Source organism: Pollicipes pollicipes, unplaced genomic scaffold (assembly GCF_011947565.3).
Source record: "Pollicipes pollicipes isolate AB1234 unplaced genomic scaffold, Ppol_2.1 Scaffold_7231;HRSCAF=8579_pilon_pilon_pilon, whole genome shotgun sequence".
Classification (NCBI taxonomy): Eukaryota; Metazoa; Arthropoda; class Thecostraca; order Pollicipedomorpha; family Pollicipedidae; genus Pollicipes; species Pollicipes pollicipes.
The window spans coordinates 20,894,397-20,912,625 of record NW_023597034.1 but is presented as its reverse complement, the minus strand read 5'-3'; the positions used below and the strand labels follow the sequence as shown (position 1 = coordinate 20,912,625).

General features: G+C 46.9%; 1 protein-coding gene across 1 annotated transcript; it reads right to left on the bottom strand.

Annotated features, from left to right (window-relative positions):
- Positions 1-242: 242 nt before the first annotated feature.
- Positions 243-17,438, bottom strand: LOC119109834 (P3 protein). The gene is made up of 6 exons (XM_037233587.1): positions 16,915-17,438; positions 14,013-14,187; positions 13,689-13,906; positions 10,296-10,430; positions 516-566; positions 243-362 (listed from the first exon to the last, which is right to left on the bottom strand). The coding sequence occupies exons 1-6, from the start codon at positions 17,122-17,124 to the stop codon at positions 243-245; spliced, it is 909 nt and encodes a 302-aa protein (XP_037089482.1). The 5' UTR covers positions 17,125-17,438.
- Positions 17,439-18,229: the final 791 nt, after the last annotated feature.

The following is an 18,229-nucleotide window of genomic DNA, read 5'->3' as shown; positions in this document are numbered from 1 at the left end:
AACTTCAAAAACAGTTTACAGCGCACATAGAAGCCGTAGTTATGGACGTCACACCTTGCATTGGGACAAAGCGAATGCACTCTTCCGTGTCCAAAAAGGCCTACCATTATCTGTACCCAGGGCGCAATGCCGCTGCCCCTGAACTTGCACTGAAATGCACGCGTGCAACATCGATAAACAGGCGACTCCCTTGCTCCCGTCATTATTGATCGGGAGCGGACCCGTCTCGGCTTGTCGGTCACTCATGCCGCCTCCAGCTGCAGCGGCTGCTTGAGATCTTCCAGCTCCGAGTTCAGCAAGACATTCGGGTCGTCCTGGTGCCTGAACTGACCCACCAGTGTCTGCTCACCGAGTGCCCGGTTCTTCGCGCACCGAAGTCGGCAGCGCCGGACCGATTCGAACACGATGAGGGCGGCAGCACACATGATAAAGGTCAGAAAAAACTGAGCCATGATGGAGGCACCTTCACCATGTCACCGTTCTGGCGACGGCAGAGATTCGTCCACCCAACACACCAAGGCCAATGCTGGCGTTCTGATCGCAGTTTCCAGAGCTATGGTGACCACCTACGAGGGAGACAGCGTGGGATTAACAGACTGGCAACCAGCCATTTTGTCTGACTCTAACAAATAAGTTCAGTGCAAGTACATGTTCTGCGTTAACCACAGATAGCTGAAAGAGCAGGAGACATCAATAGCACAAACAGGAATGCTATTTGCTGATGGCGCTGCGTGTCTAAGCCGCCTTGATACCTTTGGCTACAGACCGATCACGCTTATTACACTGATTGCAACACACAACCACACCACACACACACACACACACACACACACACACACACACACACACACACACACACACACACACACACACCACACACACACACACACACCACACACACACACACACACACACACACACACACACACACACACACACCACACACACACACACACACACACACACACACACACACACACACACACACCCACACACACACACACACACACACACACACACACACACACACACACACACACACACCACACACACACACACACACACACACACACGCACGCACGCACACACACTGATGAAGTCACTGCCGTACCGCATTATCACCTATACTTCGACAGTCACGGCAAGCCATTGCTAACCCATGCAGACATTCTGAAGAGTGTTCTGTCCACAAAAGGCACGTGACAACAACGCAAAAGCTTGACGTCATCGCACGACCCTCAGAGCACCAGGGTGGGCGACATTTCTACGTCAAGACATACTCATTTTTAAGTGTATTATCATCCGCTCGCGTTCGGTGTCAAAGTGACCTTTCGAATGTTTTTCCAGAATGATTTTCGAACAGCACGGTGTGGCCACGCCAAACTTTGCGTGGCTGTAGAATATTGATTAGTGAATGGTTTGATATAAAAAAACTGGAGGTATCTTGTAACATCGCTGACGCATTGAAGTCAGGTAATGGCTGTCAGCACAGAGCAATATTCAAGATGATACAACAGCGGAGTGTTAGACGAAGCGGTACGTATCTCAGAAAGTTTTGTTGGCAATAAACTAATTGAATTTAGAACTACAACCAATGCCATTGACCTAGAGTCAGGTATGAAGATCAGGCTGAGGTCAATACTAAGCTGCTTTTCTACTCGACAATATGGTTTTTGGGGTAGTTTCTGGTGCTTACTTCGCATTTACCAATGGCAGAGACCTCAACAGACTTCCTAAAGGAGGAATACTTTGTGCATGGACTTTTTAAAAGCCAAAATAGGTCACTGACCTAAAATGACCCAGGTTAAAATTTTGTTTTTAGGGAACACACGACCTAGCGTAATCCCTAACACTTATTCGAATGGCAAAGTAGGAGCAATCTCATGGGTATTTGATCACTTTGTCCTTATTGACGTCAAACAAGGTCAAATAATTTAACTGAACACCGCTGATCTTTCGCTTAGACCACTTATCTAGCATCGCGACGGTTGCATAAGGCCTTAGGGCACTTGAGGCGTCAATCAGAAGTTTGACTTGTTTGACCTATTTTGATTCAAAGATCATAATCTAGGAACATTCAATTTTGATGGAGGCGAATTCACGTACAGGCTAACCTACCCTGTGAGTTTTGTGCTTTTCGGTACCTTGCTTTTCCATATCTCGGGCGTCAATTGAGCCCTCGCACTCGAGCGAAGGGTATTAGACCAGCCGCCGGACCCGTGCTGATAGTGAACTAATCTGGACATGAATTTACGTTAACGGAAATGTTTTACAATTGAAGATATTAAAGCAAACTTCGGATATGATAAAATAAGCGCACTTACAATTATTGGTATGCTTTTCATTGGAAAAGACTGGTCTTAACAACACAGATTTTCTGTTCAGTAAGCATGCTTCTCAACACATCATTGTTTGAACACGTCATCATGCGTTGCAACACGCTGATTAACAGCCAATTGGTGGCCATTAGATCTGATAGTCGTGCTCACGAAAGCCAGACATGAACGACTCGACGGTTATATTCTTATTGGCCTTGATCGCCGCATGGTTAATGAAATGGTAGTATATTAATGACGTTATAATGACGTTGTGGCCGTCCAGGTGACTTTGAAATAGCCTCCTCGAAAAAGTCTGCATAACTTTGCGGGCGTGTAGCTCCGAGACTAGAAGGTTTGAGGTCTTAAGAAGGACAGGGCTTTGAGCTGCACCAAATGATTCTCAAGGTGGCTTTTTCAGCTCAAAATTACATCCAAATGTGGAACACTTTTTGCAATTTTTGAACGATCATGAATTCACAACAATCAGTTGGATGTTACATTATCGCTAGTCATTGCTGTAACCAGAAATACATTAAGCGTGACAGCCAGCACACAAATACCACTCTCCTACCACGTGTTCGTAGATTAAGTTCTACCATATCGATCTGGCGTTTATTGATCGGAACGACCTATTTACTCTAGTAGCGCTTTCACTCACTGCTGACGGGTTGACAAACAATCCTGGGCCCTGTTCGATCTCTTGTTAGCGAGATCGTCAGTTGTTATGCGTGATGTCACGCGTGCTGGCGGAGCGCTCAATGTGATGACTGACAGCAAACCCGTTAACTGTGCCTTCTTTTTTCATTTGCCATTTACCCTGCTCCAAACCGTACCTTTTGTCCATAAAAAGGCCATAAAATTGAGACACTTGCTTGTTATGAAAATTAACGGCATGTTAGAAGTGTATGGCATTCATAGTGGCATTAAAAGTGCCGCAGTCTGCGGTTAGTTTAAGGTGAAGGTGGAGACCATTCTAAGTTCATTATTCTTTTTTGCTAATTGGTGGCCATGGAGGGGATTTTGCTAGAAGAATTTATCCTCCTTTCTTTCTACCTATCCTTCTTATTTGTCCTAATTCCTGCTTCGCATTTCCCCAAAATTAGAGGTGTATCCCCAGCCAGCGTACTTGCCAAGTTAAGCTCTACCACACCACACCCACGCCTCTCTGTCAGCGTAATTTATTTCATTTGGTGGGCGTTTTTTATCGAGATAGAACAGCAGCATCGCCTGTGCTTGACGCGAGCGCGGCGGTGCCATCCGGGACAGCGGCGGCGCCGCGGCGGTGGTCGTCAGCGGCCTGCCCACGCTCCACAGGTTTTCCGAACGGATGTCGCCCGTACACACTGGATGCGACTGAAGCCGACCTCTGCCAGTTTCTAGAGCGCCAGGTAAACGGGAGAGTAGCGGCCTCCACCATCGCTCGGTTGAGCACGGCGGACCGTCCGCGTAGGAAGCGGTCGTGGAGTCGGTGGCGAAGATTTACCCATGCGGGTAACCCGTTGAACGGTGAAATGCAAGGAACATATGTTATAAGATCATTGGCATCATCTTATCCTCGTGAAGCCCTTAAAATCGGCTCTAGCCTTAATTTTCCTTCCACGGTCATTCACAGAGACCTCGCCCCATGGGTTGCAATGGCTCCGTCCGAGTTAGTTCATGTTTCTTGGGTGCGCCTATCTGATGGCCGGCTTCACGTACTAGCAAGTAGACCAGTCCATCCAGCTGTCCTATATATATATATATATATATATATATATATATATATATATATATTGTAAAGAACGTGAAAACAGTTGGAAATGGCTAAATCCATCTTGCTGGCTCGTGCAAGCGTGGCAAACAGCACGTGCGACATTACAATCCACACAGGATGATTGTCTGTTCGATTCCCTGTCAATGAATGCTACTCCAGAGTAGGTCCGTGCCCTGGGTGCCAATACCAGATGCTTGCCTCAATATCCACAGATATGGAACTTTCCTTCAGGCCGAACTGGAGAATTGGAGCCAATTCGGACAGGCTGCGGGCGACAAGGAATCTTGTTGCAACTATAACGCTTTCTGTATCGATCTGGGGCCAGCTGTCCGGGTCAGAGAGTCTTCCGTGTCAGAGAGCAGGCCGATACGTGATCGCGGCCCCCCAGGATCTCCTGTTCGGCAGGGGCTCCCGTGTCATAAAGACAAAGAGACGTAAATACATCAGAGCAACAAAGAGTCACAAGGGCCCATCGAGGCTGACCTACCCTAGGTTCCGCGGACATGCTCAACATTAATCTCACCGCCTGACCTGCCTGAATTTAGCTTTAAATAAGATCCTCAGACAGACAGAACTTGTCCAAAGATCTTAGAGTGTTGCTTAGAGAGTAACTTCCTGCAGTTCCGTTTGGCAGTTCATTCCAATGATGTACTATTCTTTGACTAATGACATCTGTCTCTTCATAGTTCTACTTCCAGCTTTTGCTACTTGGAAGTAGTTCCCTGTAAGTCACAACCTAATTTACAACGCTTCTTATAGACCTATCTTGTCTATCCCTTCATAATCTGGGATACGCCTTTCAGATCCTCTATAAGTCTACAATACTTAAGTGAATACAAGATCACGGCCTTAGGCCTGTCCCTACATTCGAAGTTACCAATCCCATTTATCATCCTAGTTGCTTCCAGCTTATCTCAACCTCCTGGAAGCATGAGCACCAAGCCCGTACACAATACTCCAGGTGTGGTCTGACATAAGCCAAGTACAACTTTTTGACAACATTGCTTCTCTTGAAATAGACATTCCTGTTCATACGTCCAGCATCCGAAGTGCCTTGTTCTAAGCAGACCCACTTCGCTTTTCAGCATTTAAATCCTTGGAAACTATAACCCTCAAGTCCTTTTCTTCCTCAATCTGGTCCAACTCTCGGTCTTTCCGTTAAAAGCTAATGCCCTCACCCCTACAGCTACCCAAATGCATCACCTTATACTTATCATAATTAAATCACATCTGCCATAGAGAACCCCAGTTCACTAGTTTCTATAAGTCAAATTTCACCTGGTCGGCATTTTTCAACACCCCTACCTATTTAATATCGTCAGCAAATTTGTGCACATCATTTTCTAATCCTATCACAGTACCATTCATAAACATTATAAAAGCAAAAGACCCAACACGAACCGCTGAGGAAACCCACTCTTCACTAAATACCCCTGATATTTAGTACCATAGAACACCGCTCGTTGTTTCCTGTTTTGCAGTCAAACCATTACTCTTGCAATAGTTTTTTCCTCAATGCCATGCAATTTTAATTGGTATAACAGACGCTGGTGTGGCACGTTAACAAACGCCTCGCTAAAATCTAGATGAACAGCATCTAAGCTATTGTCTTTATCTAGCTGACTAGTGATGCATTTTTGGTCATCTTCTTAAACATCGGCACTTAGCATTGCGTCAGAATTCGGATCCTGAGAAACTCACTGATTTTTTAAAATATAAACATAAGAGCATAAGGTAAAGCCCTAGCTCATTGATTCTGTACTTCACCATGTATCTGGTCAGGTTCGGCCACCTTATTAACCCTGATTTTCATCAAGCTATCCCTTGCCATACCCTCGGTCATCACCAAATCTACAAAACCGCCTTCTGTCGGATTTTGTCTATTACCAAGGAGAGCACACACATTCGTCTTCGAAAAAACGAGGAAAACTGTCTACTTAGAGCATCTACAATATCCCGTCATCCACTAACGACTTACCATCTTCCTCAACGGGGCCCACAGAAGATCCCTTAGATTTGAATCTGAAGTATCGAAAACAGTTATTAATATCGCCAGAGCACTTGTATGCTAGCGGTGTTTCGGATTATCTTTCGGCTACCTCGATATCCCTCTTGATTATTTTTAAAATTTTTGTAGCGATCCTATACACTCCCCTGAAGGTTTCTCTGTCCTTCATTTTTTGCCCATCATATGCCGCCTTCTTCACTGCTATCAAGTTACGCGCCTTCTGTGTCAGTTATTGGTGCTTCCTTGAGGTATTTTCTCACGCTTTCCTGAAGAGAATGAATCTTCCCTGACCTTCTTCTAAAATATCGTTGAACACTTTACACATCTGATGGGCAGTATCCCAAGTTTGAATATCTTTCCCCTGCAAGCTAGCAACAAAGGCTTTAAAAAGTTCTTAAGATTCACCCCGAGCAAAATTTGAAATATGAGCATGACAAGCCATACATCAATAACCTAGATGCCATGAAATCGCACAATATTATGTTCACTATTTCCCAGTGTCTCACCTCCTGTCAAAAGCATCCACCAATCTATCATCATCAGCCATGACAAGTCAAGCCTTCATCCCCTTATTGGGGTCGCACACCAGCTGCTGAACACAATGTTCTTAAAAGAAGGAAAAATATGTTGTGACAATTTGATATCTGGCAAAAATCTACGTTCAGCCAGGGAGGTTGACATATCGCTTGCTTTCAGCCAATACATGCTGTCAGTGTCATAGAAGTGTACAGCTCCTGGAGAGTTTCTTTCAGAGGGTCTAGGCACAACGCTCGTTCAAATTTGAAGTATCTTCACTATTGTGGCACCGACACCACACTATCTCCGCCACCGGCTTCCAAATATTTAGGATGAGTTAGAAATATTACCTACATCGCAACCCAGAGTATGTTTAGTTTCACACCGCCGTTTTTATGCTGAACTTCATTATACCCGGTGTCTATTACCTTACATCTGCACCCGTACCCTGCATTACCCTCATCAAGCCTGTCCTGCTTAACCTTGCCTTACCCAGCCCCATGCTCTGGAGCTCCACACAAATGGTTAAAGGAGCATATAAGAGCAACACAGCATAATCATGCTCACTTGAGACCACCTGAACTGAAATACAGAAAGAAGACTATTACACCATGAAAAGGTATCCACATTGGCTGAATACCCTGCCTGCACGTGGTACTGTACTAGAACCTGTAATACTACAGATCATCTGAAGACAGAATGCATCATTTACTGCTGGCTACTAAGCCATACAACTGACAAGAAGATAACTTGACGCCTTTCGTATCAACCAAAAATTGCAGCCACTACCCCCATAACTCAGAATACGCCTACCTATTTCCTAATGTAACCTGTTTTGACCAAATGCAAAGGTGGCGCAGATGTGACGGGGTAAACCCAGAGAATTTGGCTATTTATTAAAAAATAACAATGAAACACCTTAAAAAGTACTAAAAAAAAGATAGCACACCACCCACATCTCCTAAGACACACACCTATACCATAACACTCCCTGAGCTGCACACTACACGAAAGCTCTGCAATGTCCACACACGCTCCCACTCCGTAGCAGCTCTAAGGTCCTGCAGCTCCGAGGTCCTGTGTCGCTCGAATGGCAGCCGATGGGCACTTCGCCCTTGGACGGAATGGCCCTTCTGCCCCTGGCATTTAATGATCATTTGGCCCCTGGTGTGGTACCTACAGAGCCACTTGCCCGGAAAATGTGTTCAATAGAGAGAATCGAATCAGGTCACAGTGAAGAAAAGGGCAACCCATGTGTGCCTGGCAACATCCACTCTCTTGCAGAATCGATGTGTGAAAAATAACTTGAAAAGCTGTGTTCTAGCGTGCTAGCAATGCTAGGGACAGCCGCGACCAGGGTTCCAGTTTCCGTAAAACCAAGCGGCGTCGGCCGCTGCAGATAAGATGGCTGGCGTTTAGTGGGCGGGGACGACTGTCGTGAAATGTGTCGTCAAAAACGACCGTCTCGTCTCCGAAAGTATTTCGAAATCAGCTCATCTCGTTCAAAGATTACGGTGAGGTGTATATCACCTTCATAATTTTGCTATTGAACCCTGACCAGATCACAGCTACAGCAACACGAAAATAGAGATTTTGCCCACACTCCTTCAGTTCCACTACCAGATTCCAGCACCTAGAGCGTACAAAGATACATATTCTAAATACCATGACTTTCATCAGCCACCGGCCACCGGGTGGTGTTGGCCGCAGGGTCGACTCCGCGCGACTTTGGAGACAGCAACACTGGGCGTCGTGTTTTTGCTTTTTAAGGCGTGCGATTACGCATGTTCCAAACTATGCTATGTACTCTATACCGATCGATTCTGAATGAGGGTGGATCAATCCCAGACCAGCATGGGTTAGCCACAGCAGCACTAATTTGTTTTATCTCATTTCCATCTGCAGTCAGCATCCCCGGGTTCCTGAAGATTCCTGTAAAACTATGAACACTCCTGACAGAGCCTCAGAGTTCTGTCGGTTTTCAAAGACTATGTAGCCACCATCGAAAAATCACTTATCCTGGTGATTTATTCCATGCATTTATTGAACACCAGCTTCCGTCCGTTCAATCGCTTAAAAAAAACAGACTGAACTGCATCTTCTTGCATCGCCGGCAGCTTCTTTGACTTATATCCCAGTTAAAAAGAAACCGGAAATGAAATCGAAATGAAAAATCGCACCATCTCAAAATCAAGTGTGCGAAATCGCGTGCCTTTTTCAAGAATGGGGCTTACGACATAAGGGGGCTGCTGTGTCAATCCTGTGTATCCATTCTTCTTACTGAGGCTGTGGTTGCACCCCCGAAGGAGAGACAAAGCTCCCTCTGTCGGTCAGGCTGGAAGAGCACAGAAAGGGAACCATCCAAGGTGAAATTCGGAAATCTGGTGTGACAGAGCATGCATGTGCAGACAGCTATCACCGACCAGCATGGGATAAAGTAACCACCACAGACAGTGAGAGGCCTTGCCGTTGGTTCAGGATGCCATGTGCCATGTGCCAATAAGACCATGTGTCCAGGAAGCAGGACACATGACATTGGTTATCAACCACATCAGTGGGCCACAATTACATATCAGCCCAAAATGGCAGCCGATTTCAGGAAATAAATTAATCCAATTATTTTATAGGGGATTGGCCTTCCCGCTTAGCCAAGCCGGTAGAGCACCAGACTCGCAATCAGAAACAATGGTTCGAATCGCAGAGACTCCCTGGAAGTAACGCGGGTTGGAAGGCGCGCATGGCTGAAAGTCAAACATCGTCCAGCTCTTTTCAGGTTTCCAAAGCTCCTGCTCATGGACAGAGAGTAAACTGAAAACTTTGAATGAAGCACAAAATTTAGTATAAGTACTAAGACACCGCCCGAGGACGATAGTATAAGTACTAAGACACCGCCCGAGGACGATAGTATAAGTACTAAGACACCACCCGAGGACGATAGTATAAGTACTAAGACACCACCCGAGGACGATAGTATAAGTACTAAGACACCGCCCGAGGACGATAGTATAAGTACTAAGACACCGCCCCGAGGAACCGATAGTATAAGTACTAAGACACCGCCCGAGGACGATAGTCAGAATTTTTAATCCGGAATGTTCCAAATTCTATAGACATTGATGCAAGCGTGAGGTGTGGTTAAAAATCAAACCTAAACTATCGGTATGCCTTTGAGTGCGAAAGACTGGTCTGGACAACGTTTTTTGACTATCTAGTATATCTGCTCCTCAAGGCATCATCGTTTGATTACGCCTAGGAACTTTTTTGTCGTACGAGCCGTAAAACCCCGTAAGGGGTTTTAAATTTATGCGTGTGAAAAAATGGCTTATCATGTACGCGTATTTTGCTCCTTTCCCGTAGTACTCTGGTTTATCTTTTAGCGATGGCTTGTTTTGTGTTGCTTTGTTTTGTTTTGTTTTGTTTTGTTTTTGGTTTGAATCCATCCCTGGTTCTTGACCTTGAACACAACGTGACCACTGATGAGGCAAAATTTGTGTGACGTATGCACGGTATCATATACCTCAGGTTGTTTCAAATAAGGCAGCGTAAAAGTCGCACGGATCTGGGTGCACCTTGCTCATAAACGAACAGATCTGAAGTCTTACAGAGGGCATAACTGCGAACCGCAGAGAGTGATCTTTGGAATAGCTTTTGCGGCTGAAAACCACATACAGCTGTGGAGCAGTTTCTGTAATCCAGTCACCTGCTTCATGGGCAGTTGAAAAGCCACCGCCAGTCCAGTTGCGAGCAGCGCCCCTGAGGTTGCCACCACCGCCGGAAACAGCAGGTGTCGATAGTCCATAAGTTGAAACAACTCCAAGTTAAGAAACACCGTCACCTATGGAATGGGAGATCACTGTTAGCGCACAGCAAACAGCATCTGTATTCATGCATGTATGCAGATGTTTCTTGTTACCCTGCGGTCAGTTCAATACAATTTGTTAAATATCTAAAGTACTGATGATGATCATAGCAATGGGGCTAATCCTGACAGCCCATAATCTAGGCGACGGAGACGTCTGGGTATTCAAATTAGCCTGCATGTTCCCTACTTTTAAGATACTGAAATCTTGCGATCAGCTGCCTCTTTGGGTCCAGTGGCTACCTGCATCGCGAACCTGGCGCTATCCCGAAAACCTTAGCGTGCTGCTCCAGATGACACCCATTGTTGCGACCATATTCCTGTTTTGGACATCCCTGGCAGACTCGTATCTGACTGAGTGGAGCTGAGCACTGTCTTTGACCAGTGTATGAGGGAGGACATACGCCATCTCTGTTCATATTGCATTCGGCGTGGAATCTGCCGAATGATCATATTTCGTTGAATGGTTGAATGCACGTTTACTGGGTCTATTGGTTATGCGAACGTAGCCACATAATGAACCTAGTGACGTACTCGCAGGGGAAGGGTTTTCCACTGGAAACGGCGTGTTATCGGCTGGGTTTCTGGGCTTATGCAACTTTCTTCGATGGTATGGCTGCTATGAAAAAATTGTGTGATGCAATCCAATAACTTAGTGTCTGCTATAATATCATGATTTAGTTTTGTTGTTGAAATATGTAACGAAGGTAAACTGGAGCATTTTAGTGAATATTTCTGTAGTATGTTCAACATTACAGTGGCGCTAAATTTGATACCTGAATCCCATGTCATGCAATGCATTTACTACGAATCGCCCCATATGTTCAGCTTAATGTTTGATACGAGTCGATCAGTTACACCTTACACGATAAAAACGAAGTGTTGCGGCGATGATGATGACATCAAGAGCTTAAGAAAGACCTACGAAGTCAAACAAAACCCTTTTCTTCACATTCGTCAAGTTGAGATATGAGCGTAGCACGGCTCCTGGAGGTCATAACGGCCGGCGGCGGGTGATACCAGGACGGGCCGCTTGATATGAAAACACCATTCGCAATATGGACAGCCGGGGAGGGAGGAGTTACAAAACGCCGCCTACCGCCTAGCTCATGATGCGCTCACTCACAGCGGCTCGAGCGGTGAACAGTGACCGGACCGCCACCGTGGCAGGGGATCATTTAAAGCCCTGAGGACGCCAATGTGGTCGTGGCGCGCAACAAGGCCGGTAATTTCGCAGCAGCCCAGTGACCTTGCGACCACTGAAACGACGAGTCAGCAATAACGCTACTACCAGGGACGCCCTCCAAGGCAAATCTTTAGAATAGCCGTGTAATGCCTTAATACGTGCTCGGTGGGGGGGGGGGGGGGTCAACTCGAACCGCCCCCGAAGGTTTTCCAGAATGGTTTCTGAACGGCGCAGTGTAGCCGCGCCAAATTTGGCATAGCTATAGGCAATTGAATAGTGGATCGCTTGGCGTCAAAAATTAAGATTTATCTGGTAAGATCGCTGACCTACAGCAGAGCAAAGTCAGCCCATGGATTCAGCAGTCAGTTTCTGGAGAATCGCTCAATTTGAGCCAATAACAGAGTGTTAAGTAAAGCCATACATCTCTGAGATACTTTCCTAGGCGACACAACAATTAAATCAACGAAATCCAGTGACCTAAGGTCAGGCGTCTAGGTCAGACAAAGGTCAAAACCGTCTTGTTTTTTTACCCAAGCGCTTGATGCATGGGGTAGATTCTGGTGCTCATTTCGAATTTATTGATAACAAGAACCGCATTATACACCTTCCATAGACTTCTTTAAGGTCAAAATAGGTCACTGACCTAGAATGGCCCAGGTCAGGATTTTTTTTAGGGACATACTGCCTAACGTAATATTTGGTGCTTATTCAAAAGTAAAACTCAAAGCGGTTTTGTGTGATTTTGGACACCATGACCTTCATAAAGCCAAACGAGGTCACTCACCTTAGACGAGCACGTGACCTTTTTCTTAGAACAGTTATCTGGATTCAAGGGGCCCTTCGGAGACCAACCCGGAATTTGACCTTGTTTTACCTTATTTGACCAAAAAGGCATGAGTTAAGAATCTAAGACTTTGACCCAAGTGAGTTCACGTACAGCCCAACACACCTTGCCAATTTGGTATCTCCAGCTCTCTTAGTTTGACATCTCTGGCGGGGTCAAATTGACCCCACGCCCGAGCAAAGGGTATCCAACCGGCCACCCGGGCGCGTGTTAAAAAAAAAAAACTGACGAAAAGCTACGTCCTTCTAGCCGAAGAGTTTCTCACGACACGAACACAACCAACGACAGCTACATCTTTGCACTGAACGCCAAATAAAACAGGTCGGCAGAAAAAAAGCGCATTGACGGAAACCAAAGCCGCGTCGTGAGCATTTCAAGCCATTTATCTCAAATGGCACGATCTAAAACGCCGCGTGGTAAACTGATCACGTTTGTCGCAAGGTGCTGAGGCCTGCAACGTTTCCTACGACCAGTCATAAGCCAAGCTATTTGATACTTCATGCTGCTTAATGTGCGATGTGAGTCTTAGCTGACAAGTATGTGAAAAGCACTGATCTGAAGACATTGGAAAACGACTGGGTCACCACAGATCTGTGACTGTTAACACTGATATCGTATAGTGTGTAGTATGCTTCTATCGCTTGCTAAAAGCTATCCGTATTGAAACTGCCATGTTTGGAGACATGTTGTGCCTCAAGTAGCCCATACAGCGACACTTCAATGTTTCGAAATGTTGTGTACACACGTTTTCGCGGTAAGCGTGAAGGAGCACTAGGATTTGAGCGTCGTCTAACTGAGATGATCTGTTAAAATTTGCATCGTTTTTCGCAATTTTATCGCCAAATACCCCGCATGACCCAAATGAAAAACGCAAAGCGGCAACCCTGGACGTAAGACTGCTGCTAGTTGAACCTGCGGACACTGTAATGTGGAGTGGGTGCTAGTCATGGTGAAAAAGCAGCCAATAGAAGCATTACTCATGCAATATATTTGCTTGACTCGCGAGAAAGACTGGCACGAGTAGGTTCTCAACAGTCTATTACGCAAACGTTCAGAAATTCGCTAGGCACAATGAACAGCTCCCTTAGATGATCCTGAGCTTCCAAACCGTGGGGACTCATGAAAAGCGCGCTGATCCCCATAGGGTATGCGTTTTTTTGCGGGGATGCAGCGTTCCTGTGGTGCCTGGGTGCTCCTTACTTACCGATACAATAAAGATCACCGAGCACAGGGTGAGGGGTACCAGGATTACTTCGGAGTGCTTCTTCCAGTGTGGACGAGCCCGTCGGAGAAGTATCCCGGCTGCATATGGAATCACCATTGCCGCGAGAGCACGCAGGAGACCCGAGAACGGAATGCTGATGTCCTCGCTGCCTGCTGAGAGCGTCAGGCCGAGGGTGTACAGCCACAGCGGCATCATGGCTGCCAACAGAGCGAGGCCGGCGTCAGCGGGAGCCGCGGCGAAGCACGAGCAGTACCTGCACACATCTAGGCGTCAGGTGAGTAGTATACACGATGTAGTTCTCACCGTTAGCAGCGACGTTGGAGACGAAAGTCATGGTGCTGCTGAGGTTGTAGTCACCCCGGAACAGAACCGTCCACATGTTACTTCCCGAACCGCCTGGGCAGATGCCTATTACAAACGCCCCCAGTTGGTAGAACGGTTCATGCGGATATCCCAAACGGGCTACGGTGTAGGCAACCTGGTGGACAAATGGTTTGGTTATGTAAAAGAAAGTCGCTTCATTACCCGGAGCAAAGTGACAGCTTGCTTGCTCGCTGACATCTATCTTGAGGCTTGAAGGGCATAGTTGGTAATGGTAACGCCATCTGTCCATGGACTAATGCCACACAGCCGGACTCGGCTAAATGGAACACAACAATGGCAGGTATGTTAGGGCGTGTTGTGAAATAACATGGTTGCTATACATGAATAAGTACCATATATTGTGTACACGAGCACAGTTAGCGCTTAGCCCTGATGGGAGGGCATTCTTCGGACGTCAGTGTGGCGATGCCACTGTCAGTTACGATATCATCCATGCGTATGCGCTTGGATGGGGGTCAATGTGACCTCCCGAAAGCTTTCTCAAAACAGCTTCCGAACAGTCCCGATCAGCCGCGCCAACCTAAGCAGTGCTGTAAACAATTGAATGACCGATCTTTCGGTATATAGCAATTAAACGCATCTTGTATGGCTCTTGACTATGTCATGTTAAAGTCAGGCAATGTACAGATAATTATTCTATATGATGCTGCAACGGGTTATTGGACGAAGTGATACAGCTTTCAGATGTTGTCACGTTGTCTTACCCATCACATCCAGTTATCTCCCAGCAAATAGTGATGTCGGATCCTTTGGATATTTTGCAGCCAGAAAATGTTTACCTATGGATACCATGGGGCTAATGTCAGATTTTAAAGATGGGGCGTTTTCAGGCTTTATGTGCGTGCATGCAATGCTTACCCATGCTTTCATCAAATGACCTCTGCTAGATTTCTTGACACCCCCTTTCCTTTCGTTGGCACGGTAATGCCTTCAAGCCTACACGAGTAAAAATATAAGCTGCATGATGAAAAAAAAAACAGTGGGCTGGTCTTAACTAGATCTCGTGACTGTAAGAAGTTTGATGATGCTAGACAAAAAAATATGCAGAGTCAAATTTTCCTGAAAATCAAACATTCTCAGTTTCCATGCTTCTATGTAAGATACCATGCTCCGTAGTGACACAGAATCTTAACAGGCGTGTTCGTCGTTAGTTTTGCATGCAATGGTGTGTAGGTTTATGTGTTTTGAGCATAGTTTATCATGTAAGGCTCCCGTCGATGGGCCATCGTCGTCCACCGCCCGCACCTTCCCTTGGTCATCGAGCGGTGTTCCTAAAAAACATCGCCTCTCAAAAACAGGAATGTTGCGGAAAATTAGCTTGTGCCAAAGTACGCACTATAAATGCCTCAGAGGCTGCTGAAAAACTTGGGCGCAATTGCACAATAAACCGGAGAGGCATCCACAGAAAACTTTAGGAAAGGTGGGGGGAATCCCCCCCACCAGAGTGAAGGTTAAGCTGATTATTTTTGTGGTGATAGCGGCTCCATTCAATCGAATGCCACATGATTATTAAATTCTCAGTAACCTTCATGGATGTGATCCTGTGCTAAATTGATTCCATGATAACACTGTGATTGAATGACACGTTTATCGGGGTCCGGGAGCAGCTGCTTGAAAGAGCTTTCGGTTGGTACTAGGGCTTTACCCATTTTACTCCTCGTAGTCAGTACAAGTGGTTGTGACTCAAGTGTAAGTTTCTGAAGCATTTAATCAGCCTGTGTTAGAAGATAAGCTGGCTTTATGTCCAGGCGAACGATTAAAGTCTATGGGTCCATATATTTAAACTCCATCAATCCACTGCTGAGAGACAGCGATGAGCGTTAGTGGGTCGGACTTTCATCGGGCGTGGTATGTATCTGCGGGTTGCCGAGCTCTGGAGGGAGCCAGATCAACAGAGTTGCACTTGAAGCCACCCACGGCCTGGTTGGGTCGTCGGCATTGGTGGCTTGGTCCAAAGCTGCTGGCCCGACAGTCAGCAGGTGCGCCTCATGATTGAAACTGGTGTCACTCAGTCCTCAGCGCCGAGTCAGATTGTGAATTGGGCACATAATGCCTTCACCAGCCTCTGTATTTTAGCGGAATGGATAAAGATCTAGCTGGAATTTGCGTCTGCGGTAGCTGCTGGACTGATTTTCGGTCCGCGATGAGGTGGGTTTCGTGGATACGCTTGGGGTTCGAGGCCGGTAGGCTGTGCACAACACCCAGCGCTTCGAAATAACGATTCGCTTGTGACGAGATCTTCCTAAGGCTTTTTAAGGATACCTCTCGTACGAAGATGAGTGAGAGAGGATGAGGATGGAGAGAGAGAGAAGAGAGAAGAGAAGAGAGAGAGAGAGAGAGAGAGAGAAGAAGAGAGAGAGACAGAGAGAGAGAGTAGAGAGAGAGAGAGAGAAGAAAGACAAAGAAGAAGAAAGAAGAAAAAAGAGAGAGAGAGAGAGAGATAAGAGAAGAGCGAGAGAGAGAGAGAGAAGCAGTCTAGCAAAGCTGAGGAGAGACTCGAGAGAGTAGCGAGATAGAGCGAGACGAGAGAGGCGAGTAGAAGAGAGAGCCAGCGAGTCGCGATGGAGAGAAAGAGAGAGAGAGAGAGAGGGAGAGGGATAGAGGGAAAGAGAGCTGTACAGACAAGATTACGAAGATTGTACATGCGGTGTACTCAAACCCTCCCTTATCTGAAATTGAGGCGCGTGATGTTGATGATAATGTGATAACTGTTCTCAGTACATATAACACAGATACTTTAGACGCATCCTCCTTAGTTACATTCAAAATTACCTCCCGTAATAAAATGGTCATGTAGATTAAAAAAACACGAGCTACTCACCAGGGGCATGCAGATGAATTGTCCCAAAAATCCCACCGTCGGCCCAACGGGCTTCTGCAGCTCCTTCTTGATCAGCTCTACATCAAGTTGCATGCCAAAAATGCCGCTCCCGAATACCAAAATCACTACAAATATGACAAAAAATATCGTGCCGAGAGACTGTTCAGTGCGAACGAAGCTGACGTGGTACGTGAAGCTGTTGGGGGTCATTTCGAGCGAAGCCGGTAAGGCGAGCTCTTCAGCCTCGTTCACTACGTCCAGGACAACCACGACGTGGTCGCGACCCAGGTACTGTCCGGTGACACGGACTGTCCTGTTGCCTCCCTGGGCTAGCTCGGCCTGGCTCAGAGTCCAGGCGGCCGGCTCGAGTCGGGTGCGCCACGCCGTGCCGGGCGTCAGCGTCACCCGGACTGCGTGGCCGGGTGGCAGCGGCGCGGCCGAGGCCGATGTGGTGCCGCCCTCCCAGTAGACGGTGAACGTCACCTCGCTGGTGGTCAGCCGCGGCACGCGAACCAGACGTGACGGCGTCGCCTCCAGCACGAACGAGCCGAACACGCCGGCCCAGCCAGCCACAGCTGCACGGCAACAGCCACCAACGGTAGCATCGTCGCGCTGACGCCACCGAAGTAGGTGTGAGGTCTGCTAGGGTCCGCTGGTCCGTGCTGCGCACCAGCCGTCGGCTCGGAGACCGTCAGCCCCGACCGGACCGAGTCAGCCGGCGGGCGATGGGGTTCTCCCCTCTATTCACGTCTTACTTGCAGGCGAATCGCCGGTATGAGCTTCGCGCAGGGCAGCACTGCAATGTGTTGTGGTCAATTAGTGGACTTAACATGCACCACGCTGATTCAAGGCTACCATTACAATTGCTTTCGCACGACTGCACATTTCGACTGCTCGCAGCAGAGATGTTCAATACGATAACGGGTAAAAACACACATTATGACATGAATGAAGGAAACACGATGAATGAAGACACAACGAATGAAAACACGTGCTGGCCTTGCGTAGCGCATGGCCAATGCCGTTAGCTGGAGTAGACATATGTACGGCGGTAGCTTGAGGCCTGTACTTAAATGTGCTGTGCTGAACTGTCCTTGAGTTTTCGGCGCAAAATCCCGAGCATCGCTGGTATATGTCTCCCACACTGCCCGTTGCATCTCAGACTGAGCATACTGATCGATGAGCAGGCGTGAGATAAAACGCGTTTGTTATCATCATGTTGCACATAAGCCTAAATGAAGGTGCTGGAGGTGTTAAAAAATGTCGCTGGCATCTGCTGATACAAAATTTCATGGGCTCTGCACTTAATAATCGG